Source organism: Ranitomeya imitator, unplaced genomic scaffold, assembly GCF_032444005.1.
Source record: "Ranitomeya imitator isolate aRanImi1 unplaced genomic scaffold, aRanImi1.pri SCAFFOLD_702, whole genome shotgun sequence".
In the NCBI taxonomy this organism is placed as follows: Eukaryota; Metazoa; Chordata; class Amphibia; order Anura; family Dendrobatidae; genus Ranitomeya; species Ranitomeya imitator.
This window is the reverse complement of record NW_027193659.1, coordinates 5,154-23,315: the sequence shown is the minus strand read 5'-3', so window position 1 is coordinate 23,315 and position 18,162 is coordinate 5,154. Positions and strand designations below refer to the sequence as shown.

The following is an 18,162-nucleotide window of genomic DNA, read 5'->3' as shown; positions in this document are numbered from 1 at the left end:
CATTAAAAAAAATTCAGAACATAATATTAGCACACTTTAAGACATTACACTTTTGTCTAGAAATGTTATTTAACTTTTTATGCCACTCCTTTACTGCTTTACTGGAGGATGCAACTTAAAAAAAAAACATATATATATACACAGTATATATGTTTGCATGGTTAACTTGCAATCTTTTGAAAAGTGGTAAAAACAGCATAAAATTACAAAATTACAATTTCTTATAGCAAAACAAAGCATTTGTGACTTTTTGATTCCAAAACACTGGCTCAAAATCCCTGATACATGACCTATAAATTGTATGGAAATGAGACTGGTTAACAATAAAGGGGATGTGATACTCACCAGAGTGCTAAAGTCACATTAATCAGCTAGAAAGTTGGGCCCCAACTCATCTGATATTTATAGACTTTTCTAAATGTAAAAATACAATTTATATACTACGGTATACAATTTATATACTGTATGCTGTGTAATAAATTCCTTACTGTTTCAAGATGCTTCCTTGGAGTGAATGGAAATATTACATTTGCATTTTTTCTAGTTTAGTTAATTGTTTTAATAGTTGCAGACACCTTTCCTCTTTACTGATTTGACGCAGTGTTTTAAACGGAACCTGTTTAGAAGGTTTTAGACCCCAAAGTAACTTCATCACAGTAAAGTTCCTGTATGGATGGTTACTTCCATACATTTTGTAGGATAAGTCTCTGTCCTCATTGCATTGTAATCTATCAGCAAATTGTTATGCACATGAGATCAGGGACTTGGCCTGCACTAATTACTCCTTTTCCTACTTCTGGCCTCCTGCCAGTGATTGACAGGTCACCCTTCTCTGTGATCTTCTCTCCTGGCTGATATTTTATGCAGGTGCTGTCATTCCTGGGGAACATGCGTGCACAGTAACGACTTGATGATGTTGCAAGAGCTGGACTATCCACCCGTGCATGTGCCAACCCCGAAAATGACAGCACCTGCATGAGTTGCATAAGAATTTTCAGATGGATTGCGAGACAACAGAGACACATACTTATAATATAAAAGTATTGAAGTAATCATAATTCCAGATACTTTTTTGCGGTTACAATACTTTGGGATCTAAAAACCCATTAACAGGTTCCCTTTAAATATGTAAGCTTGAAGTCTAGGCTTTTTAGCTCACAGAGCATTGACTACAATTATAGAAATCTTTCAGATGTGATCACTTATACTTCTCAATGGTGTTTGCTGGATATGAGCCAAAATGTTCTCAATTACAGAATACAATTGTGAAAAACTGAAACATACGGCATATTACAAAAGTTCCGAAACTTTCCATTATAAAACCCTAGCAATAAAACTCTACACTGTTATAAGGCAGCTGTGCTGTATGGATAGGAATTAGGACTAAATCTCCATAGCATAAACTGTTCAGACCTGTCATAGAATTCACCCACACAATGAGAATAATGTCAAATATTCAGTTTCAAGTAACATTCATATCTTCTGTATTTATAAGACTCGACTCTTAGGGTACCGTCACACTATAACATTTCGATCGCTACGACGGTACGATTCGTGACGTTCCAGCGATATCGTTACGATATCGCTGTGTCTGACACGCAGCAGCGATCAGGGATCCTGCTGAGAATCGTACGTCGTAGCAGATCGTATGGAAATTTCTTTCATCGCTGGATCTCCCGCTGTCATCGCTAGATCGGTGTGTGTGACACCGATCTAGCGATCTAGCGATGCGATCCAGCGATGCGTTCGCTTGTAACCAGGGTAAACATCGGGTAACTAAGCGCAGGACCGTGCTTAGTTACCCGATGTTTACCCTGGTTACAAGCGTTAAACTAAAAAAAAACAAACAGCACATACTTACATTCTAGTGTCCGTCAGGTCCCTTGCCGTCTCTGCTTCCCGCACTGTGACTGCCGGCCGTAAAGTGAAAGCAGAGCACAGCGGCTGTGCTTTCACTTTCACTTTACGGCCGGCAGTCACTGAGTGCGGGAAGCAGAGACGGCAAGGGACCTGACGGACACCAGAATGTAAGTATGTGCTGTTTGTTTTTTTTTAGTTTAACGCTTGTAACCAGGGTAAACATCGGGTAACTAAGCGCGGTCCTGCGCTTAGTTACCCGATGTTTACCCTGGTTACCCAGGGACCTCGGCATCGTTGGTCGCTGGAGAGCTGTCTGTGTGACAGCTCCCCAGCGACCACACTACGATTTACCTACGATCACGGCCAGGTCATATCGCTGGTCGTGATCGTAGGTAAATCGTATAGTGTGACGGTACCCTTACAGTAACACCCAGAGACGTCAATGTAGAGAACCACCGGCCCTGGAGCCAACTCTCCATTTACATCAGTGGTAAAAGTCTCTAATTTAAATCAGCAATGAAGGGTGTCAGATCTCGGGGTTTCTTCACCGTGACATATTTGAGATTTATGTTTTTCTCGCTGGAAAATAAATAATCTAAAAGTTGCAGTTCACTTATAGATTGCAATATTTCAATAGGATTTGCTATTTTTCCACATTTATCCGTCCATTTTTCTTTTCCGTGAATTTGCCTTAAGAAAAGTATTCTCAAAGAATGATGTTACCGTCATTAATGCTTTAGTAAGGAAACAATGAGTTGTTATGGCTGTATTCTCTCTCTCTCTCCGTGTCTCACAATTTTTGTGTGGTTTAATATACTCACCGCATTGGGAAGGTATTTCTATAGGAACAAAGTTTCTGTTGCATAAATGGACATATGCAGCCGCCAAGTTACAGATGGGTTTAATCTCATGTGAATCACAAATGTCTTCTACACACATTCTATAAAATGGAGCAGGTGGAACCTGAAGACAAATATTGAAACACAGTAAGGTGATGTATGGATTTTAAGACGACAAGAAAATAAGAGATTGTCTTATGACATCCACTTCTGAAACTGAAGCCATGCTTATCTTCTAAACGTGTGTCCAACTGGGTGTATGTGTATGTAGTGTATTATTAGTGTGCTAATATGTTCACCTACTGCAGTCTTCTAAGGGATCCAATGCTGTTCTGCTCCTCTTCTCAGTGACGTCACTGCACTTCAGACTGTACGGATGACTCTATACACTATGCCTGAGCCGGAAGTCTCTTTAATTATTAAAGCCTATGCAGCCTTGTTCTGTTTGCTCCATAGACTTACATTGTGAAAGTGCGCAGCATGACATAGAGAGTTTGAAGGGCAGTGATGCAACTGAGAAGAGGAGCAGAACAGTACCCGATCCCTTAGAAGATGGCATTAGTTGAGTATATTAAGGTTACAGGTTCCCTTCAAAGCTAATGTGATTCTGTAGGTGGGGACATCCTATATATTTTAAACAACCTGAGTACTATAGGAATAAATGGTCACTTTTTTAATATCTTAGGGTAATTTGAATTCTCAAATTTTGTCAGATCCGGCAAAAGATCCAACATGTATGGGGGCCTTCTGACTCTTCCACAACAGATGGTGCAAGAAGATTGATTGTTCAATACTCTTGTTCTGAAGTGAGGTAAACTCCTGTCAGATTAGACTGGCAGCGATTTACTCTGCTTTTTTTTTTGAATGTTCATTGTCATAGAGAAAAAATAAAAAATCCATAAGACATCTTCAGAGAGAGGACATATCCCCCTCACCTTGAGCAAATGGGATTGTGGCTGAGAAAAACTAATTATAGCTGGAGAAAAGAGAACATTATTTATAAGTAGGAAGTGAGAGAGATGACATACAGTAGCTATCTCAATTGAAGTAGAGGTCTCCTGCAGTGATCATGTGGTTACATCAGGGAGATTTGCTGGGAAAACTACATCAAGTCTGAGATTTGTTTATTCAGAGATGGCAAACTACACTTCTAAACCAAAGAGCTTCCATTAATCAAAGCAATGATCAAAGAATCTTCATAGATGTTTTGGAGATAGCGGTTAGTAATGAATATTGAGGTTTTACTTCAATCCAATATTTATGGAAGATATATTTTCTGTGTCGTAGATCGATGATACTATCCAGTTCATGTTTCATCTTCATGTAATGATGAAATCGTGATGAGAAACATGACGAAAATATCTGCCTGGGACCTCCAGGGGCAAAAATATTCTGTAAGTTGGGGATCTCATAAAATTCTGAAAGATCTAGAATATCCTACAATCAGCCCCCACATGAGCTCACCAAGGGGAGGTATGGGAGCGTAACCTTGATCTATTAAAAATCAGTATTTGGATTTGGGTCATTCTCGTCAGTCTTGGAAGGTACAGCTTGCTTTGGGTTCTTTCCATTTTCCTAAGGAGTACCTTCTCTGCTGAGCTCTGAGCTATTTTCAGGAAATCAGGTTTAGTAATTTTCTTTCGTTGTTCCTTCTTATTCAATGTAAATTTATATACTATATTGTTTTGCTCACATTTTGTAACATCTTTGTATATTTTCTATAAACACTACCTACCTTTCTGGATTAAATATATAAAATTGAATAGCTCTGTTCTTTTGCTATGTAAACCGCACACCTGAAGACATGCGCTACCTGTAACTGGTGTCCAATCAGCCTGTAATAAAGGCTGATAATAATAAACGATTGGCGGTGGCAGATACTAGTGGTTCCGTTTTTGTTATTGTGAAGTTAGCAGTGACTGTACCATATATATACATATATATATATATATATATATATATATATATATATTCTATGAGCTGGAATCCTCACTGTAAGTTCCCCAATAACCGGCCTTGTAGTAGAAGTAGCCGCAGCCTCGAACATCCTTGGTCAGTGAATTGCATAACTGCCCTGACAATTGGAGGCAGAAGAGTTGCTTTTTCCTTAAAAACTGGTGGCAGCGGAGGGATCTTGGTGATCTCTCCTATGTAATCTCTGAAATACTACTGTTATCCTTGACATTCATGTTTACAGTGGAGTCAAGAGAGATAGCCGTTGACCAGATACCTTATCTAAGGTGTAGTAGCGCATTTACCCTTTGTAGTCACACAGAAGACTAAAGGTACCGTCACACTGAGCAACTTTACAACGAGAACGACAACGATCCGTGACGTTGCAGCGTCCTGGATAGCGATCTCGTTGTGTTTGACACGCAGCAGCGATCTGGATCCCGCTGTGATATCACTGGTCGGGGCTAGAAGTCCAGAACTTTATTTGGTCATCAGGTCGGAGTGTATCGTCGTGTTTGGCAGCAAAAGCAACGATGCCAGCAATGTTTTACATGGAGCTAACAACCAGCGAGAATGATAAGTGAGTCGCCGTTACGTCACTGGATCGCTCCTGCATCGTTCTGGAGTTACTGTGTTTGACGTCTCTACAGCGACCTAAACAGCGACGCTCCAGCGATCGGCTCGCTGTCTATATCACTGCAGCGTCGCTGAGTGTGACGGTACCTTAACAGATCTACAATCTTAGATCTACACAACTTTAACATTTTCTTAAAATAGTTTTTCTAAAATCTTACAACTCTGAAGCAGTTCCTGAGCACAGATTGCCCCCCTTGGAAGAAGGCTTTGCATAGCTTCTGATGAGGTGCAGTGGTACAGGCCTTCACCTTCTTTCTTCCGGAACTACACTGACTGTCAACCTACAGAAAGCGTGAAAATGAAAATAAATCATCATATGTTGTAATGTTTCTACAGTAGGAAACTAATACTGATTTTTAGGGATTATTTTAACCCATTCACGATGCAGCCAATTTTAGTTTCTCCTCCCTTTTTTCAAAGAGCCATAACATTTTTTATTTTTCTCTCGAAATAGCTGCATGAGGGATTTTTTTTTAAGGACGATATGTACGTTTGAATAACACCATTCATTTTGCCATTCGATGTAATGTAATTTTTTTTTTTAAATTATAAGTGTAGAAAGATTGGGATAAAAATAAAGCAATTCTGACACTTTTTTGGGCTTCAGTTTTATATATTTTTATAGCACACTAGCTGAAGAGCCCGGCGTTGCCTGGGCATAGTAAATATCTGTGGTTAGTTATAGCACCTCACGTCTCTTATTTTCCCATCATGCCTCTCATTTTCTTCCTTACACCTCTCATTTTCCCCCTCACTCCTCTTATTTTCCCTGTCACTCCTCTCATTCCCCCCTAACACTTGTCATTTCGACCTCACATCTGTCATTTTCCGATCACTCCACTATTTTCCCTCACTCCTCTCATTTTGCACTCACACCTTTTCATTTTCACCTCACACCCCTCATTTTCATGTTTGTCATCTCCCTTATATATAGTATACACCTGTATGTCTTCTCTTGTATATAGTATATACCTGTATGTCATCTTCCCTTTAAATAGTATATACCTGCTGTATGTCATCTCCTGTATATTGTATATACCATGTGTCATCTTCTCCTGTATATATTACATACCTGTATGTCATCTCTTCTGTATATACTATAAAACTGTATGTCATCTCCTCCTATATATAGTATATATCTGTATGTCATCTCCTGTATATAGTATATACCTGTGTCATCTCCCCTGTATATAGTATATACCTGCTGTATGTCATCTCCTCCTCTGTATACCCATGTGTCATCTCTTTTATATAGTATATACCTGTATGTCATCTGCTCCTGTATATAGTATATACCTGTGTCATCTCCTCCAGTATATAGTATATACCTGTGTGTCATCTCCACTGTATATAGTATGTACCTGTATGTCATCTCCCCTGTATATAGTATATACCAGGTTGTCATCTCCTCCTGTATATAGTATATACCTGTGTGTCATCTCCTCCTGTATAGTATATACCTGTATGTCATCTCCTCCTGTATATAGTATATACGTTTGTTATCTCCTCCTGTATATAGTATATACCTGTGTGTCATCTGCTCCTGTATATAGTATATACCTGTGTCATCTGCTCCTGTATATAGTATATACCTGTGTCATTTCCTCCTGTATATAGTATATATCTGTGTGTCATCTCCTCCTGTATTAGACCGCGTTCACACGTTATTTGGTCAGTATTTTTACCTCAGTATTTGTAAGCTAAATTGGCAGCCTGATAAATCCCCAGCCAACAGGAAGCCCTCCCCCCCGGCAGTATATATTAGCTCACACATACACATAATAGACAGGTCATGTGACTGACAGCTGCCGTATTACCTATATGGTACATTTGTTGCTCTTTTAGTTTGCTTATTAATGAGATTTTTATTTTTGAAGGATAATACCAGACCTGTGTGTGTGTTTAGGGCGAGTTTCATGTGTCAAGTTGTGTGTGTTGAGTTGCGTGTGGCGACATGCATGTAGCGACTTTTGTGAGATGAGTTTTGTGTAGCAACTTCTTGTGTGTCGAGTTGCATGTGACAGGTTAGTGTAGCAAGTTGTGTGCAGCAAGTTTTGCGCATGGCGAGTTTTGCGCGTGGCAAGTTTTGCGCGTTGCAAGTATTATGTGTGGTGCCTTTTGAGTATGTGCAAGTTTTGTGTGAGGCAACTTTTGCATGTGTTGCAACTTTTGTGCATGTGGCAATTTTTCCGCGTGTGCAAGTTTTGCGTGTGGCGAGTTTTCCATGAGGTGAGTTTTGCACGTGTGGCGAGTTTTGCGTGAGCCTAGTTTTGCATGTGGCGAGTTTTGCGCGTGGCGAGTTTTGAGCGGCGACTTTTGTGTTTCGACTTTTATGTGGCGAGGTTGGTGTATGTGTGGTGAAATGTGTGCTGAGGGTGGTATATGTGTTCAAGCACATGGTAGTGTGTGGTGCCTTATGTGTGTGTGTTCATATCCCCGTGTGTGGTGAGTATCCCATGTCGGGGCCCCACCTTAGCAACTGTACGGTATATACTCTTTGGCGCCATCGCTCTCACTCTTTAAGTTCCCCTTGTTCACATCTGGCAGCTGTCAATTTGCCTCCAACACTTTTCTTTTCACTTTTTCTCCATTATGTAGATAGGGGCAAAATTGTTTGGTGAATTGGAAAGCGCGGGGTTAAAATTTTGCCTCACAACATAGCCTATGACGCTCTCGGGGTCCAGACGTGTGACTGTGCAAAATTTTGTATGTCCAATCCCGGACATACACACATACACACACACATTCAGTTTTATATATTAGATTGTGTGTTAAAAGTGACCCAGAAATATGACTCTCCAGGTCAGTATGTTCACGACTTTACCAAATGTATCAATTTTTTAAATTATTTTAGTTGTAAAAAAAAATTCAAAACTTTGTTAAAAAAAAAAATTGAAGATTGTGTCGCCATTTTCCATGACCCATAACGTTATCATTTTTCTGAGGATGGAGCTGAATGAGGGATTTTATATCGATAGTGTTTCAGGATAGATACAACATTTTTTTCAGCATCGTGTTAATTTAATAACTGCACTTTTTTTGTTTCTTAAAAAAAATTCTTTACAGCGTTTACTGATCACGTTAGTTAGTTTTATATTTTGACAGACTCAGAGATACCAAATATATTTTACTTTAATGGGAGAAAAGAAAGTGATTTGATTTTTTTAATGTATTTTAATATTTTTAAAAACATTTAGTTTTTTTCCTTTTTCAGTCCCCTAGAAGACTAAAACCAATGATCGTCTGATTATGCTATACACCTGTATTGTAGTGTATAGGACAAACCATGGTCTTCTATAAGCACCAGCTACTGGCTGGTCATCATAGGAATTTCATGATGGCATTCACAGGGGTCTTCAACAAACCCCTTCCACACCTCTTGAATGCAAGGGCCAATGGGAGACTCGGAATGGCAATCCCCCTAGTTTGTGTGATTTAAATGCGGCTATCAGAGATTGATCTCTGGCTGTTAGCGGTAGACGATAACTTTTTAACACAGCCATCATCCCATGGGAATGGGACGGGCTCAGCCGCTGAGCCCGCTTCATACATTCCCTAATAATTTGTGCCATAATCGTATAGTGGATTTTGGGAAGGGTTTAAACTGTCACCTATAGGCAATGTAATAACTATTCACAAGATAATTAAGAACCATTACCATCAATCTGGAGCAGGGAACATAGTTAATTTGCATTACTCATAAATTATGTTTTACTTTCATGTAAATTAATAATGTTTGAGTCCAAAAAAGTAGTTATTATATTAATAGGGTGTCATATGTAAAAAAAATGTATTACATTTTTTAAAAATTGGCATACAATCTCATGAGGTAGGAGAGAGTATTTATGAGCTAGTACAGATAAGGTAGGGCAAAAAATACAAGTATTAATAGGTAATGAAGAAAACATTCATACAGGGGAACATAAAACTGACGTGTTTCGAGCAATCCATCCGCTCTTATTCATTGCATGGCATTATGCTATGAATGAGAGCGGTTGGGTTGCTCTAAACGGGTCAGTTTTTATGTTCTCCTGTATGTGTGTTTTTTTTTTCATTTTTTTAATGGATCTTCAACAAAACAACTTTTTTATGCTAGCCATGGGTGGTTGTAAAGAAATTCCTCCTATATTGCCTAAATATCGCTGAAGTCTGCCTGCTGAATATTGCACTCGCCGCGTTCGAACATTTCAGCGGGCAATCTCATTAGCAAGTTGGTGAGCTTTCTACTCTCTTTTTAAGTATTAATTCTTCTAATACATACTAACAGTATTTTAAATATATTTTTGTATATCATATATTACATTAATTATATTATATAAAAAAAAAAACTCATGAAGATCAAGGCAGAATGGATACGTACCTGCCATTTCAGTGAAAAGTCGTGTGTGCTGTTTGTACGAGAATGGTCTGGAAGCAGGAGATCATTTCCAGCTTCATTGTCATTAGTGCCAAAAAGTCCAGCAGAGACTCCTATAATTACAAAATAAAACAGGTCATGCAAGGCCGGGTTGGTATCACATTTCAGCCACTTGTCCGTAGCTCTGTCACAGCTTTTAATGCCACCATTGTCTTTAATGAAGCAGGTGAGTCATTTTGTGCCCTGTCTAACGTCATTTTCTGCAGTATCCTTCTTTTTCAGGCAGGCAGAAAAATGCAGTTGTAGCCTCGGATAGTCCACAGTACAGACCAGTAGCCCAACCATGCAGCTGGTCTGAACTATGAATCTTCAGGAGTGCACCGTCCCCCTAACAAGCAGGAAGTCAAGAGGATGGGGAGCAGTGCGCTCCTGAAAAAAGAAGATTTAATCACACTTTTATACAGGTCCACTGCTCATGGGCCAGAACGTGTGACAGTATAGCGCTTGATGGCTCAAAGCGCGTCAGGTAATGATCACTTTACACCACTTGTTTGATGGATCACATCTTCGAACATTTATGAGCATCCAATGTATATTGAATATTTAACTACACTGGATCCATAGTTGCTTCAGTTTGACTTATACCATGATGCCATCCTTCCAGGGTAATACTGCAGACGTCGTAGTGATTGTCACATTGTAAAGTTATTCCTTCCTGATTTGAGACTTCAATTTTATTAGCATTCTTCTTTATTGATATTCCATTCTTAAACGTAGGAAGATCAAGGTTCTGGCAGTCTTCTTCTATCTGTGAAGAAATATCGAGATCAACATTTGCTGCAACACTGAGTGCAAATTTTACAAGAAATCAAATTTTAATATTAAACTTCAAAGTTGGATGGAGTCAGCATATATTACCTTTAGTCCAGGATAGATGTCAATGGCGACCTGATTCATTTCTATGTGTAGTGATCTCTGGCCACTAGTGCCTTGGTTTAGTATTATAGTAAATGTATCGTGGAGAAAATCTTTGGCCAACAGGAGGCTACATTTAGAAGACAGATCAGCAATGTTTCCATCAAAGGTCACAATGTGCTTGTTTCCAATCAACACGGCGTGATCTAGTGAAACAAGAGACAGAGGTAATAAAGCATAAAAATACATAAAGAAGACAAACTGATCCCGTAGCTTACGTTTATAAGGTCTCTATGATCTTGACTACAGGATAGTGTACGATATTCATCTAACATCAGAGTCGAAACATACGGTATATCTCTACTGCACATAATACCACTTTTCTAGGCAGTCTGAAACCTTTTAAAGGCGTTCTCCACCTTTGGGGACCTTTTTTTTATTATTTAAATGCATATATTTGGGCTAAACTGATTTTTGCAACTAGGATTCATAAAATTGTTTTTTAAAAAAAGTGTAAAAGCCATCCAACCAGTGACGAGGTGTATCTAATCCGGACGGTCCTAACCTCTCATATTAAAACCTTACCACGTGTCAAAAAAACCATCAATGTGAATAAGGGACGAGCAGGGCCAGGGCCCAACTATGGACATCCAGCAATGGGAATCTATATAAAGTAATGCCCAGCTCAAAGAAAGGGAGGCCATACCCTTGTGTGCACTGAGTGCAAGAAACTAAAGAAAGACCGAAAGAAATGAGCTGGAGTGTACGTTGAAGTACAAGACTATAAGTATATGCAATATGTAAGAGCATGTTCACACTGGACATTAAACAGACAAAACCTAAGAGAGAAGCGAAATGAACATCTACCCTGCTGTAAGTAAGTAAAAAGCAATAGTGCATATAAATCACATAGGTAACTTAACAAACACTTTGAGCTGGGAGTTACGTTATATAGCTTCCCATTGCAGGGTGTCCATAGTTGCACCCTAGTTTTGCTTCGCCTTTATTCACACTGAGGTAACGTTTGACACCTAGTAAGGTTTTAATACTAGAGGTTAGGACCATCCCGACTGGGTACACCCAGGTGCTAGTGGGATGGCTTTTACATTTTTTTTATCAAAAACAGTGTTTGTTATTGTAAGTACTCAATTTTATTTGCAGTATATTCAAACCAAACAGGAAAAAGAATGGCGACTCCCAGGTGCTGCCACAGGGTAAAGAGAAAGTTCCCACTTGTCCATCCTTGTCTTCAATCTGACAGCGCACCCACTGGTGTGTGGGTCAGTGGATGGAGCAGCAGCCCTTCATTCTTACAAGTGCGGAGTTGTGCCTGATCACAAACCAGGCAGGTGAGCATATACAATCTTTTGCTTGCTGTGCATTCCATTGAGGGTAACACACTTGGAGCGCCTTTTATTTTTTCCTATGTTATCCACAGTGCGTATGGAAAGTGTTCAGACCCCTTTACATTTTTCACTCTTTGTTTCATTGCGGCCATTTGGTAAATTCTAAAAAGTTCATTTTTTTTCTCATTAATGTACACTCTGCAACCCATCTTGACTGAAAAAAAAACTAAAATTTAGACATTTTTGCAAATTTATTTAAAAAGAAAAACCAAAATATCACATGGTCATAAGTATTCAGAGCCTTTGCTCAGTATTGAGTAGAAGCACCTTTTCAGCTAGTACAGCCATGAATCGTCTTGGGAATCATGCAACAAGTTTTTCACACCTGGATTTGGGGATCCTCTGCCATTCTTCCTTGCAGATCTTCTCCAGTTCCGTCAGGTTGGATGGTGAACGTTGGTGGACAGCCATTTTCAGGTCTCTCCAGAGATGCTCAATTGGGTTTAGGTCAGGGCCCTGGCTGGGCCAGTCAAGAATGGTCACAGAGTTGTTCTGAAGCCACTCATTTGTTATTTTAGCTGTGTGCTTAGGGTCACTGTCTTGTTGGATAGTGAACCTACGGCCAAGTCTGAGGTCCAGAGAACTCTGGAAGAGGTTTTCATCCAGTATATCTCTATACTTGGCTGCATTCATGTTTCCTTCAATGGCAACCAGTCGTCCTGTCCCTGCAGCTGAAAAACACCCCCATAGCATGATGCTGCCACCACCATGTTTCACTGTTGGGATTGTATTGGGCAGGTGATGAGCAGTATTTGGTTTTCTCCACACATACTGCTTAGAATTATCACCAAAAAGGTCTATCTTCGTCTCATCAGACCAGAGAATCTTATTTCTCATAGTCTGGGAGTCCTTCATGTGTTTTTTAGAAAACTATGGGTGCTTTCATATGCCTTGCACTGTGGAGAGACTTCCATTGGGCCACTCTGCCATAAAGGCCCAACTGGTGGAGGGCTGCAGTGATAGTTGACTTTGTGGAACATTCTCCCATCTCCCTACTGCATGCCTAGAGCTCAGACACAGTGATCCTGGGGTTCTTCTTTACCTCTCTCACCCAGGCTCTTCTCCCTCGATTGCTCAGTTTGGCTGGATGGCCAGGTCTAGGAAGATTTCTGGTGGTCGCAAACTTCTTACATTTAAGGATTATGGAGGCCACTGTGCTTTTAGGAACCTTGAGTACTGCAGAAATTCTATTGTAACCTTGGCCAGATCTGTGCCTTGTCTCTGAGCTCCTTGGCCAGTTCATTTGACCCCATGATTCTCATTTGGTCTGACATGCACTGTGAGATGTGAGGTCTTATATAGACAGGTGTGTGCCTTTCCAAATTAAGTCCTATCAGTTTAATTAAACACAACTGGCCTCCAAAGAAGGAGTAGAACATCTCAAGGAGGATCACAATGAAATGGACAGAATGTGACTTAAATATGAGTCTCTGAGCAAAGGGTCTGAATACTTACGACCATGTGATATTTCAGTTTTTCTTTTTTAATAAATTTGCAAACATTTCTACATTTCTGTTTTTTTTTCAGTCAAGGTGGGGTGCAGAGTGTACATTAATGAGAAAACAAATGAACTTTTTAGAATTTACCAAATGGCTGCAATGACACAAAGAGTGAAACATTTAAAGGGGTCTGATTACTTTCCGTACCCACTGTATATGCACTATTACTTTATACTTACTTATAGCAGGGTAAATGTTCATTTTATCTTTACCTTTGGCTTAGCATATTATGTTAGTATAACATTATAAAGACAGAATATTATGTGACAGTGGGAATACCGCGCTACAGGTGGCTAAAACTGGTAAACGTGCGGGATAATCCTATGTTATACAGAACCGCATATGATCCTGAGCGGTAGCTGCTATAAAATATTTTAGTGACCGATTAGGGATCGCACTCATTAATGGTGACTACTGATGATATAATCCTTACTTGGTACAGCCGTATAGGTGTCGTCGCACGTGTGAACTGATAGCCTCAGATTCAGATGATGAATTTGCGCTCATAGAAGTCCGATGTGCCGGAGACAAGTCCCGTCCCTCTGGTAGGTAAGTGTGCAGCTATCTGGCACAGCCGTTAGCGGTGGCTGTGGGTATGGCAGGCAAGGGCTGCTTGAGTTGCGTGTAGAGCCAGAGACGTCCCGGCCGGAGGCCTAGTGACGTCACTCACTGCTCGGCGGTGTCGGCCATCTTCCACGTGTATCCAGGGACGCCTCCGGCCGGGACGTCTCTGGCTCTACACGCAACTCAAGCAGCCCTTGCCTGCCATACCCACAGCCACCGCTAACGGCTGTGCCAGATAGCTGCACACTTACCTACCAGAGGGACGGGACTTGTCTCCGGCACATCGGACTTCTATGAGCGCAAATTCATCATCTGAATCTGAGGCTATCAGTTCACACGTGCGACGACACCTATACGGCTGTACCAAGTAAGGATTATATCATCAGTAGTCACCATTAATGAGTGCGATCCCTAATCGGTCACTAAAATATTTTATAGCAGCTACCGCTCAGGATCATATGCGGTTCTGTATAACATAGGATTATCCCGCACGTTTACCAGTTTTAGCCACCTGTAGCGCGGTATTCCCACTGTCACATAGTAGTCTCTTTTGCTTTTTTGTCGGATTGGGCACATTATCCGATTGGGATACCAGCGGCACTTGTGGAGTCCTTACGTATAGTTTTAGCGCCAGTGTATTTTATTGTTTAGTAAAGACAGAATATTATATATGGAACCAAGGTTGCCAACTTGACTTTGTATTTTTTCTGGACAGCTTATCAAAAAATCACAGGCACAAAATATTTTTTACAGACACATTGGAAAACCATGATAAATCATTAGGATTGTAAGTGATACCTGTCTACAGGCCATCATTCTAATATGAAAACATCAGCTGCATTCACTATGAACTGTAAAATGGTGATAATTAGTCAAAGTAATTTTTATAATTTTCTTCGGCTTAAAAAAAAAATCATGGATGCCTTAAATACTTTTTTACGGACGGGGCAAAAAAGTGACCTAGTTTTATGGACTGTCCTGGATGGTTGGCAACCTTGTATGGAACTGCACCAAGTAAGTGTCACCTACACTCGAATGGACTCTCCATCATCCTTCGTTTAAACCGGTAATACTCCGCTACAGGATTCACGCTGTACAGTTCTCTTAGTGGTTTCATTAGCTTCTCCTCAATGATGTAGTGTGTGACATTTGCAAGGTCTGTTAAGTGGTATTCCATGGGAAGCACGGAGAAACTTAAGGTGACAGAACAGTTACTGCAAAATACAAGAATCAGACAAATGAATGTTCCGGTAGGAGTTACACTTTCAACAAAACACATCTGAATATCCGCCTCGGCTTGTGCAACACAAGTGTACGTTAATGCAAAGTCAGGCAAGAATTAAGTCGAAGTGTTTTCCTCTTTTCTTAGAATGGTCAATGATGAAAATCTGATGTAATGTTTATATCTAATGAAACCTTGGCAATACAATCAGATTTAGAAGTTTCCCGTTACTAAAACAATAGTTTACTCAGGACATGCAAGTAATTCAAGACAAAGCTTAGAATACATGAAGATTGGGAAACATTGGACCTATTTAGTTAATTATTTTTTATCATTATTTAGAGGGGTTATTAACATGCAGTACATCTACAATTCCAAAACGTTGGGATGCTTTGTAAAATGTAAAAAGAAAAAAAATAATGAATGAAAACGGTGAATTAAAATGTGAAATTCTTTATGGAAACCACGGATGCAGTGCCCTGTAGACTCGAGACAATGAACCATCCAGCTCGTCATCAGCACACAGTTTAAAAGCTGGCATCTCTCATGGTGTTAGACTCCATCAGGGCTGCCACTAGGAATTTCGGGGCCCCATATTGGCAACATTTTTGGGGACCCCTTGAGACTCTGCCCAGGCTCAATCCCTTGAACTGTCCACAACCCCACGGCGCTCTCTTGGGAAAACTTCCCTTCTCACCAAAAACACACATTAACAGTTCCCATCACCAGATCACACATATAGCCAGCAGATTTTGTTTTGGCTAAAAGATTTTTTTAAGCCGCCACCATGACAAGGTAGACTCTTTGGCTAAGCACTGTTCTACTCTATCCTATTATTCATTTGTTAAAATATCCAATACAATTTTGGTATATTTTTATATATTTTTCAATTTTTAAAATGACCAATAATATCACATACAAGGGACGAATACCACCGCACCATAACCAGACACCATATTACCACCACATACTGACCTGTAATACCACATACAAGGAACAAATACTGCCACACCATGTCCAGACCACATATTACCACCACATTGTGACCAAATAATAGCACATACAAGGAGCAAATGCCACCACACTATGGCTGGAAAACATTACCACCACATAGTGACTGAATACTGCAATACTGATTATTTATTAAAAAGCAATACTAATATCACCATAAGTGCCATTATACACAGGAGATTTGTACTTAGTATGCAGTGTCTGTGTACAGGTAATACAGTGATTACCGGTGACATTATACACAGGAGCTCTGTATATAGTGTACAGTGTACTAGTAATACAGTGATCACCAGTGACATACACAGGAGCTCTGTATACAGTATCAGTGTAGAAGTAATACAGTGATCAATAGCGACATTATACACATGAGCGCTGTATATATTGTACAGGTTATACAGTAATCAATGACATTATACACAGGAGCTCTGTATATAGTGTCAGTGTAAAAGTAATACAGTGATCACTGGTGACATTGTACACAGAGCCACTGTATATAGTATACAGTGTATAGTGTCAGTGTAAAGGTAACACACTGACTCACCAGTGACGTCTCTAGGTGAAGTCCTTCATCTTTGCTTTTCAACTTCATCCAGCACAGACCGCCATCACTTCTTCCAGCCAGGGCTCGTCTCTGCAGGAAAAAACACAGTTATCTAGAGCATCGCTTGCATAACACATTACTTAATTTTTTCCCAACTTCTACACTACACCAGATGAAGAAAAAAAAGGCAACATAGTGTCGCTCTACGCAGTAACAGGACCGCCACCCCATTTAAAACAGTATACTCAAAAAATAAAATAAATACATGACTGCAGTAATAATATCCCTTAATTAGCCCCTATGGTAATAATATCCCCCATCCTTGCCCCCGTGTGTCTCATTCCAGGCTCCAGCCACATGTTCTTTCATCCTGCCATCATCAGTATCCATTCTGCACCCATGTGATGTCCTGTGATCCTGCCCCATCTGTCCCATGATCCTGCCCCATCTGTCTCCATTGTATCCATCCTGCACCATGTGTCTCCATCCTGCCCCATGTCTCCATACTGCTCCATGATCCTGCCCCATCTGTCTCCATCCTGCCCAATGATTCAGCCCCATCTGTCTCCATTCTGCCCCATGATCCTACCCGATCTGTCTCCATCCTGCCCCATGATCCTGCCCCATCTGTCTCCATCCTGCCTCATGATCCTGCCCCATTTGTCTCCATTCTGCCCCATGATCCTGCCCCATCTTTCTCCAACCTGCCTCATGTCTCCTTCCTGCCTCTTCTCTCCATCCTGCCCCCTGTTTCTCCATCCTAGCCCCTGTGTCTTCATTCTGCCCCATGTCTCCCTTCTTGCCCCCTGTGTCTCCATTCTTGCCCCGTGCATCTCCACTCTTCCCCCTGTGTCTCCATTTTTGCCCCCTGTGTCTCGATTCTTGTCCCCTGTGTCTCCCATTCTGCCCCTGTGTCTCCCATCCTGCCCCCCTGCTGCTTTCAATAAAAATAAAAAAACTTTCTCCTTACCTTGCAGCGTTCCTGCGGTGAAGTTCCCTCCGCACAGTTCAAGTGCGCTCTTGTTGGCAAATGACAATGACGTCATACGCCGGCGACGTGCGTGCTGACAGCAGCTGCCAGCCTCCGACGGGCTGGCAGCTTTTAACTATTGCGGTGCGGGCCTTGGCCCGCGCGGCAATAGAGTTAAACTTAACCTGTGTCAAGGACACAGGTTCAGTTTCTGCAGCGGCAGAATTCAGTCACTGGGGCCCGATGAGGAAAAGAGACGGGGCCCGATGCGGGCCCCCTCTGGTCATCGGGCCCCATATGCCACTCAGGGCAGTAATGCCCTGATGGCGGCCCTGGGCTCCATTAATGCCGATGGCACGAGCAGTGTACACATCATGGATGACACTATT

General features: G+C 40.8%; 1 protein-coding gene across 1 annotated transcript; it reads right to left on the bottom strand.

Moving 5' to 3' along the window:
- Nucleotides 1–782: 782 nt before the first annotated feature.
- On the bottom strand, nt 783–16,631 carry LOC138653850 (apolipophorin-like; the record flags this gene model as incomplete). The annotated part of the gene is made up of 8 exons (XM_069743369.1): nt 15,059–16,631; nt 10,564–10,766; nt 10,291–10,453; nt 9,649–9,758; nt 5,447–5,569; nt 2,682–2,823; nt 2,216–2,277; nt 783–971 (listed from the first exon to the last, which is right to left on the bottom strand). Coding segments are annotated over exons 1-8 (1,242 nt in total), but the record flags the coding sequence as incomplete, so codon positions are not given.
- Nucleotides 16,632–18,162: the final 1,531 nt, after the last annotated feature.